This window comes from Cinclus cinclus, chromosome 1, assembly GCF_963662255.1.
Source record: "Cinclus cinclus chromosome 1, bCinCin1.1, whole genome shotgun sequence".
Taxonomy (NCBI): domain Eukaryota; kingdom Metazoa; phylum Chordata; class Aves; order Passeriformes; family Cinclidae; genus Cinclus; species Cinclus cinclus.
In genome coordinates, this window is record NC_085046.1 from 96,582,701 (window position 1) to 96,606,778 (window position 24,078).

General features: G+C 37.9%; 1 protein-coding gene across 1 annotated transcript in view; it reads right to left on the reverse strand.

The window, feature by feature from the left end:
* DOK6 (docking protein 6) overlaps nucleotides 1-17,047 on the reverse strand; it is a 240,860-nt gene extending 223,813 nt beyond the window's left edge. The window contains exon 1 of the mRNA XM_062500783.1: nucleotides 16,982-17,047. Coding sequence (XP_062356767.1) covers nucleotides 16,982-17,047 — 66 coding nt within the window. The remainder of the gene's footprint in view (nucleotides 1-16,981) is intronic.
* Nucleotides 17,048-24,078: the final 7,031 nt, after the last annotated feature.

The window sequence follows — 24,078 nt, forward strand, 5'->3', positions numbered from 1 at the left end:
AGAGGCATGCAAATACAAATTGTTTCATTCTTACTAAATCTTTTATTATTGTTATTATTACATTCAAACTAAAATATTTAGTCCACTACTTTTTAAGGTAGGAAATTCTCCTTAGTCCAATGTATTTTGCTGAAACATATTCAAAGTAAATGAGTACAAGATGTCCGAGGATATGACTTCATCAATCACAGGAGTGCAACACTTAGGTGCATTTAGAACCTGAAATATCTATACTGCATGTGTTATCCATGAGCTTTCTTCCTAATTTATAAGGAAATTAATAAAAACAAACAAAAAACCCCAAAAAACCAACCAACAAACAAAAAAAGCTATCAAGAACCTACTTTATCTGCAAACATCTTAACTACTTACTCAAATCACTCAAATGCCCTCAATCAATTGCAGCCACCGTGACCAAAACCTGGCTGGCTTGGTAAAGCCCTCTACTGATTACAGGGAGGAAAGGAATAACAACAAACTATTAATTTCACCATTGATTTCAGATTAGGCAAATATATAAGTATCATATAATTACTGACAAAGGCAATCTTCTATTTGAACTTTATTTACTTCTGGTAAAACAAAATAAAGCAAATAAATTCTGGACATCTAAAGCCTAGTAACAGACCAAATTGTGGAATTATTATTGTAGAATATAAAGCAAATAATAATGCGCATTAACAAACAATTTTAATGTGCATTAAACTACAAACTTTATGTTTCACAAATATGATTTGCTATTTACATAGAATATTGGAATTACTATAGCATAGCAGCAGGCAAAAAAACACCACCACATTTGTGCTAATACATACTATAGAAAGATAAAAAAAGCCACATTTTGTTCCTCTAAAACTTTGTCCTCCACATTTTAATTCTGCATCACAATTTATAAAGGGAAGAAGGTATCCAAGAAAATAATTGGAATACGACATAAGACAAAAACTTACAAGACCATTAACAGTTAAGTGCAAGTATAATACAGGAGTTAGTGTGATTTACTTCATAAAGTTCATGCAGGAAATGTGATTTCAAAATTTCTGTTAGAAAATTTAAGATAGAATTATAATACTGTGAACATTCCAGATTAAATGTGAGAGTTAATATTTCTTAAATGGTACCTAGTTCAAGAATGCATTAGTTTATTTCCTGCTTCATCTTATTAAAAACTTACTGTCTCATATTTTTTTGTTTCACACTTCAGTGAAGTGAAAGGAAAAGGCAGAGGAAAGCTCATGATTTGCTGCCACTGCTTTTTGGCAAAAGACCCTTTCCTATGTTAAGGGAGTAGATAAGATACATTTTGGTATCTGCTTCTGGGCAACAGGAAGGAAAGTATCTGACATCTTTTTTCCTTTCCCTTTATTGTTTTTTTATTATTATTATTATTTTATTTCTCTCTCTCTCTCTTTTTTTTTTAACCCTACAAGGAAGCATACAACTTTGGAGTTAAAGAGACCATGAATCTGTGGTACTGCACATGATTCTGCATTTTCCGTAACTCTTCTTGGAAATGTATTCTGAAAATGTATTTTAATACTAAATGTATTTTAATACCAAAAATTTTAGTATAATTAACAGGATTTTAGATACATTTCACTGCACTTGTGGGTAACAGAACATTGGTAGACATTAGAAGATTCTGAATCAGATTGCTTAAACAACAAAGTGCTACCCGTTCCATGGATATCCACACAAGTCTGCCAAAACGCCTGGCAAGAAGGTTGTTCTTGTGAGCCAGACTTGCAAATCCCCAAGATTTTTAAAAGCAGAAAGATACAGCCCTTGTTGACTTGTACTTGGGAGTGCCTCTCACATCTACATAGATAAGTTTTAACCATGGCCTCACTGATGATCAGTTTGTTTTCTCTATCAGCTTTTCAAGGCTAAAACTACTGAACAACAAGGACTACTACAGAAGTGCAGAGCCCTGAGGAAACTCAAAACCAACCACTTGTCTGTAAAGCTGTCCTGTTATGTATCTGAAACACTATGTAATACAAGTTTTAATATTTTATACTGTCACAGATCCACATGGAGTTACAGCTTACTTAACCAAATACAGTTTGGAACAAAATTGGTCTAAGGAGTAGAGAAAATTTACAATCATAATTAATGCATGTTTGATATAATTTCCATTTTAGCAGCGGAAAAAAAATGAATATAATGCTAATTACTATTAGTTTTTTTCAGTACACTTGATGAACATGATGTTTCTCATCTCCTGAACATTAATAAATATTGGATTAAAGCACTGTGTTAAGGTACTTCAAATATATGCTCTTTTATATACATGCAGATGCACATTTTATGAACTGTGTGAGATGCTTGGAGAATGTACTCCAGTTGAGTATGTCCAGTAACAATATTAAATAGATCTTAATCATATGCGAGCACAAAATCTCTTTTAATACTGTCACATTTTTCAAACATGAAGAAAAAAACTCATTAGAAGACCACAGCAGCATCTGTTTTTCACTCAGCTAGCATCTTACGTTTGCCTCTGCTCTAAGCTGTGCATGCAGTATATGAAAAACATGCTAAGACACAAAATAATGGCACTTCCAGAATGTTAAGTACAAAGCACATTTCCATTTATTTTCCCTTTTAGCTTTTTTGGACATGATCAGCCATATAACATCATTACTTGATATTCTTATTACTACTACATAAATTCAAACACAAGTAACAATGTTTTTTTATTTAATAGTTCAGAAATGAAACATCAGGTTGGTAGCTCAAAAGGCTATTGTATTATAGCGTAATAATAATGTTAAAAATAAAATGTGAGGATATCTCTGTTCAAGAACTAAAGGCCCTGATGTTTAAATACAATGGTCCTGCATTCACTCAGCACAGAGCAGCATCGTGCAAATCAGGGAAGTGAGCACTATCACTACAACTACAGACTTATTTCAACACTAGCTGCATGACAGAGAAAAGTTTTTCTTGCTCTTCTGCTCAAAGAAAGGCTTTTCAACAGTCTCAAAGGAGAAATCTAACGATGCCACGTGCTGAAATACCTCATAATCATTTGGTGCTTCAGAAAAGCCTGCTGTTTGTCCTCACACTCTTCATGTTAGTGTGACTGTTTCTCTCTAGTTAACAAATTTTAGCTTGCATTAAACCTTATCAGTAAACATGGCAGTACTGCAAAATCAGCAATTAAAGCCTCAATAGCTTCCACCAATTAGAGCTGCTGTGTGCCAAGAGCTACAGCAGAGACAGATTGTGTGCCAGGTTTATTAACTCATTCTTTTTGCAGTGGAACAGCTAAGTGCCTCTTTTCTGGCCACGTTAAAGTACATATAGTTGTTTTACAGTGACATACGCCTCTGCCTTCGAAAACAAAAACAAGTCCCCCAGAAGGCTGTGAATTTTTCATTTGAGAGCTTTCATATCTATACCGAAGGGACTACTATCTCTATAAGTGAAATATAATCTAGCATAGCTATACCTGTTGCTTTGCAGACAGCACTTCTTTAATTGAACCATCTAAATGAAATTGTTTTTCCACCTCTGTACCCTCATTCCTTATCAGTGCATTCCTTGATCCCAAAAAAACCTGCACTGATGGGGACTTCATTCACATGAATGACCATTTCTTCATCAGTGTGGGAGGAGAAAGGAACTGTTATAATCAAGCTTCAAAAATCCATTTGCATAGACAGAATGGCAGAAATTGATGATGCATTTAGGTTGAGAGAAAACTTCCAGTGGAAAAAAAATTACCACGAGACTTTGAAGGACAGGTTTGACATCTCAGATGTTGGAGCGTAAGCTCTTTCAGGCAGGGACCACAATGCTGTTAGGCATTTCTATTCTCCCCAGTACCGTTCAACAATGATTAATTTGCACTGCAGCACTAGAAATCATGAACAGTTATAAGCTGTGGTTTTCCAAAGTGCTGCACACCTTCAGCAACTTTTTTACTAAAATGCAGATAAAGAGGCACACCTACAAGAAACTGTGTTATTAAAATCAAGATTTTCTTCAGCAAGTGAACATGCATTTAAATCTTAATGCTAGAAAATGTCATTCACTGCATCTATTAGGACAACTAGAATGCAATATTGACAGCAATTCACATAATGGAGTCCATTTAATATGATCATTAATATTTCAGACTGATTTTGAAACTGAAGAAAAAAGAAGAAACTGAGATGCATATGTAACAAAATTTATATTTCATGAACCTTAATTGCTTTAACTAGGGCACAGGGATTAAAAGGCCTTTGCCTAAGGCATCTGGTCCTGAGGACAAAATATTACACAAGCATTTCAATTTTTTCAGTTCAGAAATTAAGTTTTTTAACCCTTCTGATTCTGAAGAAGAGCTGAGGCATGAAATCTGAACAAATCCCATTTACACGGGATGCATTCCTAAAACTACCTCCCCACCTAGATAAAGAATTTTGAAGATGAAGAACTGCACTGCCCGGCTTAGGTTTTAATAGCATTTGCTGGGATTGATAGAACAAAGGACTGACTGAATGAAACTTGGTCAAAGCAAGGGTGAGCTATGCTCTGGTGAGTCCTGTGGTTGGTGTATGATACCTGCAAACGCACACACTTTCACAATCAAGGGCTGATTTGGCCCTCTTTACCAGAGGTCTTTCCCCTGTATTTGTTTATTTACTCACTGCAAGCCTAACTAATGAAGAAACACTAGTGACAAAAATCAAGAATCTCTTGGTAATTATGCATTGCTATTTGAGCTTCCATTTTCACTATTTCAGTCACGATCACCTTAACGGCTATGCAGTCAGCTATGCTTTGTTTTATAGCTCTCTAAAGTTGACTTCAAAGGGTGGCTAGCAGCATTCCCCATATCAGATCTTCTGTTTAACTCATTTCAAATACTGTGCATTAAGCTCTGCCCTGAGCACCAGCAACAGTGCTGCTGTGCCACCGCTGTAGGTTAGCTCAGGTCAACAAAATCAATGTAATTTACAACTTCTTGCATTTTCCTAGACTTAAAAGCCTGGCATGTACCAAAGGAGACTGTAATCCTTCATATGCTTTTCTACCCACAAGCAGATATTTGGCCAATTAGCTCAGTCCCTTTTAATCAGTACAACAAAATCAAATATTGTTTGTTTAAATGAGAATGGGTATAGATTCTTTCAAATTACTTCCAAATTTCAGAAAGAAAATCTGTTAGTTTTGCTATCAGAAGATCAACTAGTTATGATGGTCTAGGAAATGTTTCAGGTACGTCAAGGGTGGAAAAAGATTCTGAAAAATTGAACAAGAGGCACCAACCACCTCATTAGTTTTAAATTCCATTTTGTTTAGATAGCAGCATAGGATAGATTCACCTTGAGTATTCTTTTTTTAAGTGAAATGACTGTAAGCCACAAAATAATATTATACAGAAACACAGCAGAAATTACTGATTTTCTGTTTCAGAGAAGAGGGGGAAAAAATCCAGGTAAAAAATACTTTCTGACATCAAGAATTCTGGAAAATACACCTCCAAAACCATTTTGAAACGTATTTAACCTCCGGGTTCTCTTGGGACATACACTGTATTATGTTATAATCATGTCAAAAATATTTACAAGTAGCATTTACTTTTCCAGTTTCTCCTTCAGTTCAAAAATTCCCAAAGCAATACATCTAAATACTGTAGGTATATTATTGTATAAAAGCTGCTAGAGCAATGTTTATCCTCAAATAAATACACTATGAGGTCCACCAGCATAAATTTTCCTCTCAATTCCCATAAATCTCATGTAAATCTATTCCATGGCTGCTCCAGAGATTCTTCCTTATGTCTCACTGAGGTTTCCATTTTCAGTGTACCTCAGACTCTTAATTCCAATAGTTTAGCCAATGTTCTCTGCCAGCTGCTAAGCTGTTACCATTAGTTACAGCTCCCTTTCACGATTTGTAAGCATTATCTTCATCCCAAATGATTAGGAAGTGTCTGAAAAGAGTCATCTCTAATGATACACTACAGGCATTCAGACCTAATTCTTCAAAATAACCTGAACCTTCTGAAATGGCCGTGACTACAAAATATTCCATTTGGCCCCTGGGTATTGGACAAGTCCTATAACATGTAATATCTTATATTCTAGAAATAGAGCCTTTGCATTAATGTACCTACTTTACCTTTAAAAAACTGCAGTGCTCTTCTTTATTAAGACCTCTGGGACCAGAAAAATAATTTCATTATTGTTTTTATGCAACAACATCTCACTACAGCAGACTGATGCCCTTCTTTCACTCCTTACTCCTTCTGCTACATTTTTTAATATTTATCTATTTTCTACATCACACATCATTATTGGGAATAAGAGCTGTCAGAGATTCTGCTCCATTGCAGAAGATAGATCTCAGAATTCTTCACTCTGCATTTTGCAAATGTAATTTTAACAAATTCTCACCAGCTAAAGTTTATGCAAAAATGAATATTTAGTGCTGAGAAACTTTTTGTCTGTTGCACAGCTTTCCCTGTAAAAACATTTGATCTTACAGGTCATCAGAAGAAATTAAAGATGTGCTACACTGAGCAGTGAGATCTAATCAAGGTAACTATTACCTACACCTGAAACAGATGGTCTAATCCATCTACATGCTCACACTTAAAGCCGAGAGTAGTTTCCTTTCTCCTGTTTTTCTTTTGGATGGTTCTACATTACAATTTTTATTATCAAAAAACCCCAGACATCCAGACTATTCAAAAATTGGAAAAAATTAACATGATAAGAGAACTCAGCTTCATTAAATACATTACCACCTAAGTGTATGGATAATGAAAATGGTTCTAACAGTACTCTTATTAGCAAAGGCTACTCAGTACATCTCCAACCTTTTTCTTTGAGCTATGACACATTGACAAAGACACCAATGATTCAGTGATCTCAAAATTATTCTTTCTGCAGGAAAAACAAAAAACAAAACAAAACAAAACAAAGCAAAACAAACAAACAAACAAAAAAACCTCACCTTTTTTTGTTATAGGCAAACCAGTACCCTGACAGTACTGATTGCTAAAAATCTTCTGGAAGCGTTCACACTAGTATTATTATAATGAGCAAACCGTAAATTGATTTTTCTTTTTTTTTTTTGTATCCTTATATATTTCCTCTCAATAAATGCTTCTGTAGTGCTCTTTTATTGCACATATTGTGTAGGTAGAATTCCTCAAGAAACAATGTGTTTTGTTATCTCTGGGCTCTGACTGGCCCCACAACCTGCACAAAGTCCCACAGACCTTCCTCTATTGGATCACGCAAATACATGTTCCCCATGCTGGGCTCCAAGATATTATGGGTAAAACATGCAACTTAAGGCTAAGTACTAGCATTGCTTAGCAGAATGCTTCACATAAGCCTACAGAGTAAGGCGTTTCCAATGTTTTTGTGGAAGAATATGCTTCGTATAAAATTTGGAGATGAGACAACTGATGTCTTCTCAAAATCTGACCAGTGATACACTGCACTAGGAAAGGAAAAAGATGCTGCAGTAACGTCTTTAACACTTCCCCCTGCTTTAAAATAAGGTTGTTACTTGATGTGCCATACGGCTTTTCTACATGGCTGAGGTCAGAAATGTACACCCACAACTGCAGACCAGCAACCCAAGTAAGTTATGAAATTGTCTCACACACTGTATTCAGCTTTCAGGATTGTTCTGACAAGTAAGATGGGAACAATTCTACCTTAAACATTACAATATCTACTTTTAAAAGCTAAATTCTCCAGCACTTTAGATTCTGTGCTATAATTCTGGCTCAGGGATAAAGAAACATAATGCCTATCAAAGTTTTCACCTTCAGACTTCTTGCCCTCCTATTCCTGACACTTGTTTCTAGTAAGAAAACTGAGAACTGATGAGAAATCATTTCTACCAGTAAGATCTGGGTGGAAAACACACAATATTTTCCTTCTTTACATGCAAAAATCTAAAATAAATTACAGCACAAATCCTGAATGTTAAAAAAAAAAAATCCATAGAAGAATTCAATTAAACACAACCAAAAGTTTCTTTCCAATCAAAAGTCTTCATACAGCATTAAAACAGACAGTGACTCTGCCTGAGGTTGGATCAGGTGACCTCCTGAGGTCCCTTTCACCCTCAGCCATTCCACACTTATGAAATTCAAATTACTAAAAATGAAATATGAATTATTCTACTGTTTTCTACAGAGTTGTAGCACCTAATAATATTTTGACCACATTCAGCGTTAGCCAACCTACCCATTTTAAAGAACTGAATATGAGTTTATAGTTCTGATAGATGAAATAAAGCAATCACAGCTGAAAAGAGATTATACTAATTTTACAAACAGAAAAGTTAAGCTCAGAAAGCCTGCTTCTCATTTACACTAAAAGCATTCACTATGCTGGTATAAGGGGCCTTAACACAGCTTTAGATTTAATTTATGTAGCATACAGTGGGCTTAGTATAATTGAGAATAAGGCTGGAATGAATCAAAGTGCTCAAGATTACAAATTACATCCCTGCAAAAGACTAAAATTTAACTTTTCTAATATTGAGTCCAACATGTCAGTACCAAGATTTTTGTCTTCTTGAAAGAGGTTATTTCATCCACAGTGCTAAAAGCTCCAGACTTCATTCTGTAGTCTAAGATAGTAGAACTACAGAAAATAAAACTCAGCAAAATACCTTTTATTTTAATAATCTTGCTAGAGCTATGAAAAACTATCTCTACCCTTTGCTGTTAGGGTGCTTATTGTCATACTGTTTTAGATACATTATATATATCATACACATTATAATCATACTAATCTAGTGGTTAATAATTGAACATGTCAACTCCAATTAAAATGAAGCTTCCTCTTCTTTTTAGGCACTGTACAAAACCAAAAATTATGACCACTCATTCAGAAAACTCCTGTATTCTTATTTTGCAAGACTTCGTGGCACTCTTTTCTCTTTACAGGAAAAAAAGTGTTTGCATTAGGAATGAGAATATACAATTCACTCCGAGGGCAGGGTACCTTGGAGCAAGACTGTCTCAAATAAAGAAAAAATCCAGGGAGAAACAGAGTATTGGAAGTATCAAGGGCTTCTTTCTCAAAGATAGTAGTAATTTGATTCTACAGTGGTGACAGCCTTTCGATATTGAACTTTGCTATTAATTCTTTTTGCAATGAACAGGTGGGGGAAATATGCCAAGGAGCCCTTCCTCCGACAGACACAGTGTAACTTTTTTCTCCAGGTCTAGTCAAGGCCGTGTGCTTCTAATTCCTCACTGACATGTTAATGAATACAACCTTTCCAAAGTTCAGCCCAGATAAGTCAGAGATGATGAGGGACATTTTGGCAACTGAACAACAGAGAGAAAGAAGATCAATCTTTTAAAAGATTTACACACTTCCCTTAATTATCTTCCTAATTTATGTGCATCTTAAGTGAACAGTAATTCCTGTGAGGCTCCATTTGCATGGGCTTGTAACCTCTCAGTATGACAGCAAAGCAATGTTTCACACGTTTCAATTGTTAAAAAGCAGCAGAATCTGCAAGCCTTATTTTACAGTGAACACTTCTGAAAATAAGTGTATTTCACTACCAGCTTACATACGCTCTTCTTTGTTTTCCCTTTAATTTTTAAGTAGACTTCAAAATTAGCTTTCATCTTCAAAACTCTTTCCAAGAAAGCTATCCCACCCTATCCTAGTCAGTAAGAGTACTCCTGAAGACAGCAAATTCAATTCTGATGCCAGCTGCAAATCTCACTGTTTGGAACTCTCTTGACTTGTACAAGGTTTTCATACATAGTGGTTTAGAGCTGTATTTATCAATCACACAGATTTTTTTCCTCAGATGTTATGTGCGAACATGTTTTCTGAATACTAAAACCAACATTAATTGAAAGTAAGCATTTATGTGCACAAGTGTCAAGATACTTACTGCACGTGGTCTACTCTCACTAAAATCTTTTTTATAAGTCTGTAATTTTGTCCTACTGCATAAAAACTTTCTCCACAGTAGCAAAAGGTTTTCTTGTTTTTCTTTACTGTTTTTCTTCAAGAAATGTCATCATATTTATAGTTGAAGTCCATATTTTTTTCCGGAAAAGAAATTTTGACCAAACTATGATACATTACAATAATACACCACAGTCATTTTGAACCTTAGAGTTGCACTGCAAGTTGCAAAGATTAAAAAGAAAAATTACAGTGTAAAATTTACAATTATTATTTCAAATATATATGAAAGGCCACAGGCACACAGTAAAACACCCACATTTTGGTTCAATAACACATTATTAATTTAAAGAACACTGAGGGATACAATTTAGCATCCATACATATAAAATATTGCTTGCCTTCAACAAAGAGAATATTTTACACTGCTCGCTCAGACTGAATGGAAGTATATTAACTACATCATGGCATTTGTGAAAAGCTGTTCAGCTAGCTGATCTTTCATATAACCTGAAACAAAAGAAACTTTCAAGGGTAATGTAGACCCCAAAACCTTTATTTGAATTTTATTTTTTAAGTGCATTTCATAGCATGCTTTTTTAAAAAGTCCCATTAGTATCTATCTAAAATATATGTTCCATACACAGCCACATATATAAACATGTAACAACTGACTCACATATGCTGTTGCCTGAATATGTTGTTGCCAGGCAACAGCTATAAAGCATTTTGCACTGCTTGCAAAAATCTGAATGAATGATTCGAAGAGAGATTATTTCTAAAAACCTAGGAAGAAAATTCACTACTGGAATTACATGAATAATTCCTTGTATATTTCAAGGACTCATAGAGCATGTTCCTTCCATAATTACCAATTTCAGAAAGGACAATTCCTTTGAGTAGGATTTGAAAGGCATTTTACAACAAGGAAATTCATGTTCTATGCATGTGGCTAATGTTCCCACATGGACACTGAACCAAAGCCACCAAAGTTAATGGGTTCCTTAAACTGACTTCAGGGTCTTTTGGCTGGGTCTTTTCATCAGGTTTTAATGTCCATTATAGGACAAAAATTACGGACTCCTACATGAAAAAACAGAAGGCCTTACAGAAGATACAATAAATTCTCAATAAAATTTTACCATCTCACAATGTGCGAGTGAAAGAGAGAGAGGCTGTACAAACACTTCTTTGTGTAATCTTCATATAGCTAAGGTGCAATCTCACTGAGGCCAAGGGTATTACACACAAGAGTAAAAATAGAAGCATCTATAATCCACTGATAACATGGATGTGATATGCTATCTACAAAAGAGAACTATTTGACTTGAAGTAAGTGCCATCCATTGCAGCATTACTAGACCTTCAGCTATCACACCTCTTGGGAATTAAGAGGTGGAAAAGTATATCAAGAAAGTAACTGGGAAGCATAGCAACTTCAAAGTGCTTACCACAAGCCTGACTCAAAAGTTGCATTAACACAAACATTAGCATAAAAAGTTGTGGGACATTTTTGTTCTTGTTTACTGTGGCTGCAAGACATTTTTTTTCAATTTCCTGTATAATATGTTTAATCAATAGAAACTGGTCAGAAGCTCAAGATGATTGCTCTTTCCATAATGACTGAATTGGAAATCCATGTATTTTCCTTTTAATTCTTCAAATCCATTCACGTAACTGTAGCAAGAACACTGAAAGGAGTAATTATTGGTATTTCAAATGACACTTTCAGCATGAAGTAGTGAATGTGATTAGCTTCTTTAATAGATTACAGCGAAATCCTTTTAATTCCGTATCTCAGGTTGACTTGAACTATCGTGAAAAAGAAACTCCTTTACAAGGAAGGGATCTGCAATCTAAATCCTGTCCACCTGGAGCTTTATAAAAAGTAAAATGGATTTATTATCAATAGGAATTGAGGTTTTATTGTTTTATTTGAATTATTTTCATACTCCAAGATGTAACTCAGTTTATATCACTGGTCAGGATGCAGTTACATAAAAGGCAATCTTGGTGCTTACAATCAGGCTGAGCAGCTTTCCCATAGATAATAATATAAAATAATCCATGGAAAGAATACCCATTCCAGGCGCATTACTTTTTCATCTGTTTGCTTGTTTCTTAGTATATGCTGTGGCAACTCAAAGAAATAGAAGAACCCTTATTTTACCCCCTGTATTTATCACGACCCACTTACAAAGCCAGTGCGATCAATCAATGTAATCTCAAACCCAAGAAATTTTGCAAGTCCATTTGATTTCTTCACCCAAAATATACACACAATATCAACTGAATGCTAGGATTTTGTAAGACACATACTGCATTATTTCAAGAAGAACCACGCTGCAATCAGTGGTTTGTATTCATAGCATTGTTAGTCCTGATTGATTGAAGACAGGGTTAACTGCAGAAGGAGAAACACTGTGTTCATTTACAGAAAAGGTACCTGTAATGATCTGAAAGCATGGTTAAAAATAGGGGGAGGTTATATGATAAAACTTCTAATTTGGTGACTAAGAGCAACCTACTATTTATTCCTCAATCAAGACTGACTGGCAGGTACAATTTTCTCTTTGGATAGATGTATTAGATTATAAACTGAAGCACCCAGAAAATAATTCCACTTAGTATGTGGAAACACATAAAAACTAGTCATTATTAACAAATGTAGTGAAAATTTCCAAGAGATAGGATTCTTTCATTCTATGGCCAAGGTGTGACAAAAAAAAAAAGACAAAAACAAACAAACAATAAGATTATAACTTCAGAGGTTGACATAGGTCAAAAACAAGACCATCAAAGTGACACAATCTTAATTTTTAATTAGACTTCCTAATGTGACATCAAATTGCCTTTTTTTTCTAAGAAACAGCACTTCAGCAAGGCATGAAATCCTCACAGCTTAGTTTATTAGGAGACAACAAAGGGATTCCAATCTGCTTCAAGAAAGTTTCAGCCTATAAGCACAGCCAGTGCGGTATAAAATTGTGTCATATGAATTTTAATGTGACACAAGTATGAAAGATTCCAAAAGAACAAAGGCAGCACAGTCCTGTTCCACACTACACAAATGACCTATTCTGATCTGAACAGCATACCACATTACAATCAAATTTATTTCAAAGAAGGGTCACACAGGTCAAATGTAATGGCTGCAAGAATGAGCATTCCCTTTATGTAGTATTAGAGAAAAGCAAAATATCAAACAATGCAGGAATGCCAGGGCATTGAAAAGAAAGGCATATTTAGGCTGCAGGGAAACAGATTTTATAAAGATGTTTTAATTACAGTTATCCTCAATGACTACAGTTTCTAAGTTTCAAAAATACCGTGATACCTTGATGAAGATGTGACATATACACATGAGCTTGCCTACTACATAGCCTTTAACATATACTTGACAATTTCAAGGCACCAGAGAAAAGTTTCATGTACAGCTCATGCCTAATCAAAATAAGTAGATATGCTAAGTAGTCAGACTGGACAGATGTCTCTTCGTGGTCTGGTATCTCCACAGTAGAAACCATGATATCTCTAGAGTCAGAATGTAACAACAGAGAGGCTGGTAAACCTCCTCAACTGACTATCCAACCTTACAACAAAAGCAACTTTAACATCGTAAAGATACCAGAACAATGAGGTCTACTTGAAAATACTGGACTGTCAGAGGCATATACCATTCAATTTACTTTTTAATTAATTTCTCTAAACAAGCACTTAAGGATTACAGTGAAAAGCAGGCAAAATAAAAGTTAATGATCAAGTATCACTAAACAAAAAAGTAAAGACAAATTCTTGCAGCTCTTCTCACCATGTATTTCCATCAAGATTCAGGCATCATTTTTGTCTTCAAATCACTTTTCAGAACAGAATCAATTACTAACAGCTCGAGTCCTGACTTCATTAATACTATTAATAGAATTTGAAGGTATGTGGCAGATGGGGTAACAAGTACTTAAAGCAAGGTATAGGTGTAAAACATCAGAAGTAAACATTATACCTTGTCAAAAAAATACAAATAAAACATAAAGATTTCTCTTTTACAATTAAGTGAAGATTTACTACTTGGGATTTTGCAAATTAAATTCTGGAAAAAGTAAATTCTACCAGAAAGTTCTCCCCAAATGAAAGCTTATTGTTGTGGGATTTTTTTTTAATAAAATGAAAATACACTATTGAAGTATCTTCCATTTGATTTCTAACTAGGGCTCCCTCTGTCACAAAATAAAACGGAATAAAAGCTGAATTGGAAGAACTTCCGTAGCAAATTGGATACCAGCCTAAAGGTTAGAATTAGTTTTATAACTCAAGTCTAGAACTAAAATTAGTATTAGACACCTCAGCTCTCCAAGTTTTAATCAATCTGCTTTTCAGGAGACTTTGAAATATTCAAAGAATGCAGACTATTATGACCAAAAAAAAAACCAAAAAACCTACCCCAGTAACTTCCAGTGTGTAAGAACGAAACATAACTACTAAGAGATAAAATTCTATTGCCATATTTAAAAATTATCTCAGCCTTAGTTTCCAGAACTCATATCTCTCTTCCCTCTTTACAGTATTTTTGGAGGTTAAAAATATTAATTTGCTAGCAGACATTTATATCCCTGAAAACTGATGCATTCACCTACATTATGACAGCTCCAGTGTAAGTCATTAAGATTGGGACTTGGAGACAGACATAAAAGAAGAAAAAGACAAACCTTTAATGTTTCCCTTGGTGAATAAAAATTGCATTAATTTAGATATTTGGTCAGAACAATCCAATTAGCTATGGATATATACACACATATTCATACCTTTCAACCATCACACTCATTTGAATTTTGATGCTATTTTCTATAAAATATAATCCCTTATAAATTGAATTTAATAGATTTATTCAGATGTGCATTTCCATATGTCATATTTAAGCTTATACTACCACCTGCCTGAGGGTGTATAGTCTGAGTTGTCACCCTCACATTCCAGTAGGAGAAAATCCTCCACAGACACTGTATGAACTATTTCCCTTCTGCTTAGTGTAGAGGTATGGTAATGACTACAAACATGGAAAATATCCATGCAAAAAACCAGTTTTATGTGTCCCCCTTAAAAAAAACAGATTAACATCTTCAAAACAAAATATTCAAGCTACATAAGATATTCTGCAATGAAATCTCATTCTATTCACAATTTTTTTTACACAGGTCAGCAAGTATCCTCCAAGATGACTGTGATAGGAACTCTACATTTGTTGCACATACGCCATAGGCATATAAAAGTATTTGCATACATAGAGCTATGCATATACATAATTTCACACTTAAAGGACACTTGAGATGGCTTCAAAACCAGATTTGCAAACCAAATAGATTAACTCTGCTTCCAACTACTAACATCAAGGTGACGGGATACCATTATCTCTCAGCTTTGTGTTGGGCCCATCCAGTAACACTGCTGAGCAGGGGAAAAACTGATGAGCAAAGGCTAAGCAGAGGACTGCCAGAAACAAACTAAGGCTTAGAAATTGCTTCTTCAGATAAGATTAATGCTTGACTGATACACTTTGGGGTTGCAAAATCATTAATAAGAGCGCATCCATTCTGTTTGGATTTACACCATCTCTCAAACATTTGTAGCTGAGGCTATTAAAGGTTTGGACCAAACTTTCCTGTGCTCTTTTGGAATTAACAGCCTTGCCAAGTCACCAAAGTGCTCCAAAGGTCAATTTATGATTAGTGTCCCACCATCCTGCACACTGTGTCTGCAAGCAATGCACAGCATCTGGGAGGGAAGGGAGAGACGGGAAGGAGGAGATAAATATTAGCACTGTGATAAGCTCACAGAGCACAGCTTGGAGGGCAGATTTCACATGGTCCCTGCTGTTAGGTTTCAGGGGAAGCAGGGACCACCTCCCTGGAAGGGAGAGCTGGTAGAGACCCTGCACACCTGAACAAAAACTGAAAGAATGAACACCAAGAAACTCAGATCTCCTCCCAGCCTCAGGCCAACAGGGATTTGGACCTTTCAGGATTATTGGCAACATCAGTAGCTGTGCAAGCAAGCATTCCTGTTCTCTCACAAAGGGTAAGAGACAGCCCAAATCGATGACTCCAGGAACCGAGTGAAGTTTAGAAAATCCTGACCTCTGCACACACTCTGCTCCAACTTCACTGCCTTTTCAAGATTTCCTGCACCCCTTCAGGGAAAGGGCCCACGGCCAATGTGACGGCACACACGGTGTCGCTGAGCACCCCGGTGGGCAATTCGAACAGCCACCCTCACAATTTTTATCACTGTCGGCCTCTGCATCTGCATTTAGCTTCACGAGGCTGTCTCCCCGTTGCCTCCCTGTCCATCCCCGGTGCGCTGCAGGCTCCCATTCCCCAGTGCCCCAGGGCAGAGCACCATCACACCTCCCCGCCCGCTTTACTCGGCTACTCTGTCACTCCGGTACCAGCAGAGTGCTTTCTGGCCCTGCCCCGATTGAAAACATCCCTCTCCGAAATGGGAGGAAGAGAGAGAGAATCTGTACACAAAGTTTACAGCTCCTGCCTGCGCCTTCCTCTCCCCACCCGAGCCCTCGCCGGAGGCAGCAAAGCGAGGGACGGGGGAGCGCAGGTTCGGCAAACGAGGAGTGTCAGCCCCGGCCTGGGCCGGGGACTCCAGGAGGACCGGGGGCTCGGGGCGCAGCTTTTCGCGGACAGTGACCCTGGCGGGCAACGGCTGAGATAGAAGGAGCGGCGCCTTCGGAGAGGGGAGCAGCCGGCTCTCCCCGAGGCGCGATGGCAGCGCATCCCCACCGACCCCTCCGGAGCTGGGAACGAAGTCCAAGCCCCGGCAGCGGCACCGGCGGCAGCGGCAGCAGCGGTAGCAGCAGGAGCGGTAGCCCCAGCACCAGCAGCAGCAGCAGCAGCAGCAGCAGCAGCAGCACCAGCACCAGCACCAGCGCCAGCAGCACCAGCAGCAGCAGGTCGCCGCGCCCCACGCTGGCAGCCCCGGCCCGGGGCACCACCGCCCCCCAGGCCGACGAGGCGACACCCAGCGCCTCGCCCCCACCCCTGGCAGGGCCGGCGAAGGGAGAAAGAACTCACCCCCAGCTTCCTGCTGCGGATTTTTACGTAGCCCTGCTTGACTATATCGTTAAAGTTGGAGGCCATGGCAAGCGCTGCCTGCTTCCTCCCCTCCGCGTCCGGAGTCCTCCTCCGCCACCGCCGCCGCCGCCGCCTCCTCCTCCTCCTCCTCCTCCTCCTCCTCTTCCTCTCCCGGGCCCTCCCGGGTGCCGCCGGCCGCTGGCTCCAGAGGCGCCTCTGGCATCCAGGCAGCGGCAGCCGCCGCGCTCCGCTCCGCCCCGCCCCGCGCCTCCGCCGGCCCCTCGCTGCCCCGCTCCGCCACCGCCCCACGCCCGGCCCCGCTCCGCCCGGCGGTGGCTTCGCGGCTGCCCGCGCCTACGGCGGGGAGCGGGCGGGGAGCGGGCGGGGAGCGGGCGGGGCGGGGCGGAGCGCGGACACCGCCCCCGGCGCCGCGGCCGCGGAGCCCGCCCCCAGCGCCGGCACTGCCCGCCGCCCTCCGCCGGGGCCCGGGAGGGGCCAGGGGCGCCTCGGCCCGGCGGAGCCCGGCCACGACGGGGGCCGGAGGGCAGGTGCTCTGCTCGGCCGCCCCGGTTTTGCCCGCTTTTCTCCAGGCTGGCGGATGGCTGCGGCCGCGGCGTTCCCGGCTCCGGTGGCAGATCCCTTCGGAAACGTGGCCCGGGAGGGCATCTTTCAGCCTCGTGTATTCGGGATGCCGCGTTGACGCCCGGCAACGAACGCGGAACTGTTGTGTCAGTACAACAAACTTAATGAAACAAATATCTAAGCTACAGAAGTGAAGGAAGAATAAAGGAAAACAAAAACACAACAAACGCAAGTCCACCTGAAGTTGAAAAATGAGTTGTCGCACACAGACTTTCTGTGCTCTCCGTAGTGATGACCATGTGTTTAATTACTGCTCACTGAGGTGGACCTAGCAGAAGAATGACTTCCGAAGTAAACACAATGTTTAGTAGACATTAGGAAGGGGAAAAAAATAACCGAGGAAATGGTGTTTGATTTATTTATATGTAAAATAAGGATGGACAAGAATGGACCTAAGATGCTTGAGAAAGAAGATCTACAGATATATGAGATTGACAAGGTAGTCCATGAGTATTATTACATAAAACTGTATTAATAAACACTTTCAGTGGACAAAGTTTCATTGGTACGATAAGCTTCATGAAAGCTTCATGTGGTCTTTTGCTAGACATCTCCATTCTACTACAAAATTGCCCTGAAGTTTTCTGAACCAGGAGTTTGCAGTGTGCTTCAGCCTGGGGTGATGGAACGTAATTCTGTAGTTGAAAGTTTGTTAGATTTATTTCTGATTTTCAAAATCAATTCACGACATTAGAGATTAGCCTTGCAGCAAAGAGGAAAGATAGAATCTAGAAAAATTACTACAGTGCTTGGGTGATGGGATTATAAGGAAAAACTTCGTAAATTTATAAAAGTACCTGGAGTAGTGCATCCAGCTCTGGAGCCCTTAGCATAGACTAGACATGGACCTGTTAGACAGGGTCCAGAGGAGGGCCGTGAACATGATCAGAGGGATGGAAAATCTCTCCTATGAGGAAAGGCTGAGACAGCTGGGGTTGTTCAGCCTGGAGAAGAGAAGGCTTCTGGGTGACCTTGTAGTAATCTTCCAGTACCTAAAGGGTACTACTAGGTACAAAATTATTTTTGCTAGTACACTATCAACTGGGTAAGGCAAAACAAAACAGAATCTTAGCATTATGATCTTGCATCTTCATTGACTGCTTTTAGTTTGCATTCAAGTCTAATGAGTGTGAAAATTACAAGACTATGCCAAGAGAATTCCCTTTCCTGAGACTGACCCTTATTATTTGTTTTCAATCTTTTTTCCTTAATTGAATAGCAATTAGTGAAGCACATGGAAGTTTACCCATCCATTTATTTTCTAGCAACTCAGTTCCCAATTATACAAATTTTAAAACAACTGCTAGGAATAGAGATTCTGCATTCTTTTTATCCAAACAAAAGCTACTATATAATTATGCACTTTTAAATAAAAGATATGGTCATCCAAAGGAATAGAGAAAAATACTTAGCCTATATATAATTGTGGCTTCCTTGGTATTTCTAGTGAAATGTAAAAAGCAGGAACTCCTGAACTCCTGCTTTTGGGCAGAATATTACTTCCTCCTAAATTTCTATTTTAAAGATATGTCAAATCAGAATATTCAGTGATTTTAGGAAGAAACTGGGATATACCTACAAGAGAATTCTTTCAAGACACCTTACCACATATTAAACAAAAGCTTTGTTCAAGATGAGACTAGTGATTGTTTAAAGTACAGAAAGCTCTTGAAGGATCAAAAAGAAGAGGAACATTTCCTTTCAATTGCCAACCAGAAAAGTACATAATCCTATTCAATTAACTGACAAAAAGACATTTTCCTTACAGATTAACCCTGAATGATTTCTAAGTTTGTAGAACTGGTTTCACATGCAGTCTCTGCCCCCTCTTCACCACCTCTCAACTACTCAAAAATGGACTTGTAGGATATGGGAAAAATTATATGTGTTCTCCAACAGAGATAGAAATAATGCATTTTTTTTTTAGATTGCTCTGTTTATTATTCAGAAAGAGCAGCGATTTCAGAACAGCATTCCTGGACACTCTTTAGTTTTCCAATTTCTGCAGTAAGGATGCAGCAGCATTTGTGTCACCTCTCTAACATGCATGTCTTGTCAGAACTCTACACTGGAAAATTTCTTGCCAATGAAATTGACGACAGTCCTATATTTCCAAAGCTAATCATCCATTTATTCTTGAGTATATTGCTTTATCATATAACATGCATGGAAAATTGTTTTGATTTACAATAATATAATACTAATCTAAGCTAATAATAATAATTTTCAACAGATTTTTCTCCAATTTGTTATTATTGTTTCTGAATTTTTCTTTAAATTCCATGTATGAATTGCATTGTTATTACTTGTTTTATTACAACTACAAGACAATAAAATATAAGGAAAATATATGTAAAATACAAAGCATTTTCATTCTGCAGTCTCCAGAGTGTAAATTAGCCAGCCTGAGCTTATAAAATCATCAGACTGGTATTTATTTTCAGCTGCTTTGGATAGCACCAGACAGAATAATCAAATATTCATTTGCATATGAGTCCCATGGGCAGCTTAGGGCACAAATGCATAGCAAGGCCACTCTGAATCACAGGAATACAGACAAACTGTCTTGTTACTTCCCCACAAAAATACTCTTGTGTTCATAAGACATGCATACATTGTATTTGCTGAAAAAGTCACAACTTACAAAGAAAGATTCACAAAGCAGTCGCCCCAAATGCTCTATCTCTTCAGAAATCTCAAGATGTCAAATGGTCTCAACAAGAACAAACTCAGTGGGCAGTGTCAGGGAAGGCAGAATATGATTCCTTCTGAAGAACAAATTGCCATGAATAAATGCCTTATATATTTGCAAAAATATGATGTTTTTTATATGGCTGCTGGTGTGAAATCATCATTTGAAAAGGGAAATGATTCAGCAGGTAATCAAGTCACAATTTATTTCAAGCAGAGAAGTTAATTTCTGATCTACCTAACATAAGTGCAATCAAATGTAATACTATTTTGGACAGACAATATGTATTGCTTTTTGCCTCTGACAGAAAGTAATTAATTTGAATGAAATTATCTTCACCTGTGCCTACTTGACAAAATGAACAAATTTAGGCAATATATATTTTAAATCTGAAATTATATGTCCAGTGTTTGTGAATGATTCACATTCATGAATCATTTTCCAGTGATGGTTATCAGTGTTTGAAGTTTTGAGCCAGGGTGGACTTTTACCTCACTTGCTAAAGAGGAGCACAGAGAGGTCCTCTCAATTTCTAGCTGTTCCTCCCTCTACTTCCCTGACCAAATACCAGATGAAACTAAAGGAAAATCTCTGATTAAAAGTTTATCAGGGAATAACAGTTTGTATTTATTCAAGACACCTGGTAAAAAAACATACTCTCACCTAAAGCTGTTTCCAATCTAAAATAAACAGTAATTTTTATTATGATAATAGAAATTTGCATCGGGAATGCCAAGAAAGAAACATTAGCTAATGTATTATTAATGTGTTGAAAGCCTACCTTCAGCTAGGCTTCAGACAATTATTTTGCTCCAACCATAAATCACATACTAACCAGAGCCCTTTGTGAACTAGCATGAAATATAAATCATGTAGATAGACAATATTAAAAAACTATTGTTTTCCATGGGCACTGCAAAAAGCAAAGCCATTAGTTCCTGCATGAAACCACATACATATTTATTACTGACTTTCTATCCAGATCAATAGTACCTATTTTTCTATCCCCCAACTAGAGGGTAGATACGTACGTTTATATCTTACTCTGTTGCTCCTGACCTGTGTCAGAAAGGTTAATTTTACAAAGTGTCATCTCCTGATTTATAGAGTGATATAGTGGATTAGTCTGGTTTTGGAGATCAGAAAAGAGAATATTTTCACCTCCACTTTTCTATCAGAGGGCCAGAAAGAGTCAAAATCTCTGCTCCTTCAAGATTCTGCCTTTGAACACAAATCATAATTTATGTTTTTATCACTTTGCCCCAAACCAAGTAGTACTATGGGCATGACTGGGGCTCCTGTGACTGTGTAGGCAAACTATCTATGTCTTAGCAGATGTGCTCTCTTGGAGGTAACTGTACCAGCCAGAGGCATTACTTTCCCCAGATACCTGCCTCAGTCTGGTTTTGGAGAGCAACACCCTGCAGCAGTGATATTAGAAGAATTTGTATACCGACTTTATCATGAAGGACTTAGGCTGATATATATGACCATGAAGTGTAATATCCAAGAGCAAGGTAGTGTGCTTCTGCTTGTGGGGAAATAATGTTTCAAATTAAGGCAGCTATAACTTAGGCAACCCATTAAACCTAATTCCCTTTCAAACAAATATAGCTATAAAAACATTAATTTTCTGACTGGCTTCTGCCAATTTCTAAACATGAAACATGGTGAATAGCACATAAGCTTTCCATTTAAAATAATATATTTGGCATTTTACCTAAAATACTTCAGTAATCTTCATTCTAATTCATCTAAGTTTTCTAGCATGGAAAGTCCTGCATGAAAAAATATTCCAACTATTTACTACTTTTCTTTGTATTTTGTATGGTTTTCTAGTCTATAAATGGTCAAATTTATAGTCTGTTAATGAAAAGAACTGCAGTGGATCAAAAGCTACCAAGTGCATTTTGAGCATATTATCTTCCTACCATCCCTCCTGTCTTACAGAGAAGTTATTATGTTTGATTGTCCTATCTGGTTTTCCATCAATTCTATCCTCTCAGGTAGCATTTCAACCTGGTCTTGTGTGATAGTGTTCAAAAAGATAAATTTCATTGGAAGCTAAACCATGTAATATTGAGAAAGAGAAAGAATGTAGAAAAGAGGACTGTTTCCCTTATATTTCTTTTAATAGAAAGAACAAGGTTTTATGAGTTGTGTGACAGAAATATGCACAAGGGGAAAAAAAATCAGCCTACATCAAAGAATGTGAAAATGAAGAAGTAGGATACAAGTGTTAATGGAAGAACCTTAAGAATGAGGAGAAAAGGGAGTGACACAAGGAAATGTCTCAGTGCCAAATTTCACAAGCAGTCTTCCAAAACACAAGTGAAAGCTAGTGTATCTTAGCATATTTTTGTCTTAGAGTTAACCCATCCTTTCCTCTTTTTACCCATTTTTGTGAGAGAAGACAGCAAAAGAAAATAGGAGGAGGATCTGACTTAAATTCAAAGGAGCTTTAATTCAAATTCAGCTTGACCTAACAAAAAGAGGAGTGGAATCTAGCTGAAATGCTGAGGAACAAAATGTAACTATTGTTAAATATAGCCTTCATCACAAATTTTGTTGCCTTATTGTTTTTCTGTATTTTTGCTATTATTGTTGCAACTCCATGTTTAAGTTAACTATGTTCTTGTAGCCTTCAATTTTATCTATTGGGAAAGCTGACTCTGGGTGGTGATACGCAAACTAATGTATTTCATTATGACAGCTGTGGTGAGCCTGCTACTAAGACAAAGGACTTCAAATGTTTTAATAGCTTTCACCCATAATGCTCCAAAATATCCAAACATTTACCTCCACTTGTAACTCTAGACCAGCTGGGAGGAGCTGGTGCAGAGATCTGGAGGAAAGAATTTAACCAGAGCTGTGTAGGAAAGCTTTGGACGTGCAGGAAGGTACCAGGAAACATATCTAAGTAGGGACCATCCTTGAGAACATGCACAGGTTCCTTTTGCAGCTTGACACAGCCTTACAGGCTGATCAGTCTGGTGGGAGTAAGAAAAATTGAAATGAGTAGTATCTTAGAAATTCTGTGAAAACTGATGTCAGGTAAAGAACACAGACTGTGACTTGTCCTATCAGTAAGGGAAGGCAAATAAAGGTTCAACTATCATGTATTCAGCAAATCCTTATGATCACGCTTCTGGACTACACACAGCATGAGTTTCTTATGTCCAGGTGTTGCAGGAGACAGTGGGTAAGATGTAATTACTGAGGCCAGGACATCTAATAGAGGAGAAAAATCACAGATTTCTATCAGTTCAGAGTTCACTGGTTTTGTTTACAAAATGGCTTATTTATAATCCAGCTGCACTCATCGTGCACCAGCCCCTAACACTTCAAGCAACCCCTGCAGCGGAGAAAGGTGTCTGGATGCATAACTCTTCCAGGTATTTACAGCTTTCACTAGTTCAAAGAGTAGTCCTGATGGATATCACATATTTCAGAATATAGTAGTATTAGTGATAGTGGAGGAGGCAAATCTCACAAACCCACTGCCTCAGCATCACACTTCACATTATTTACTTTATTATTTACTGCTATTTACATTATTTACTACCACAAAATATACTGAAGCTTTTGAGAGCAGGATGAGGCACCTCCTTCCAGCGAGTGTACAAATCAACTGTTTTATAAACCTTTGTTTGCCTGAGAACATTCTGGGTAACCATACCCCAAACCTGTGCATACTCCATCGTGGTATGGGTGTATCGGGACTGACTCTCAGAAACAGATGTCAGATTTGCAGAGACATTCC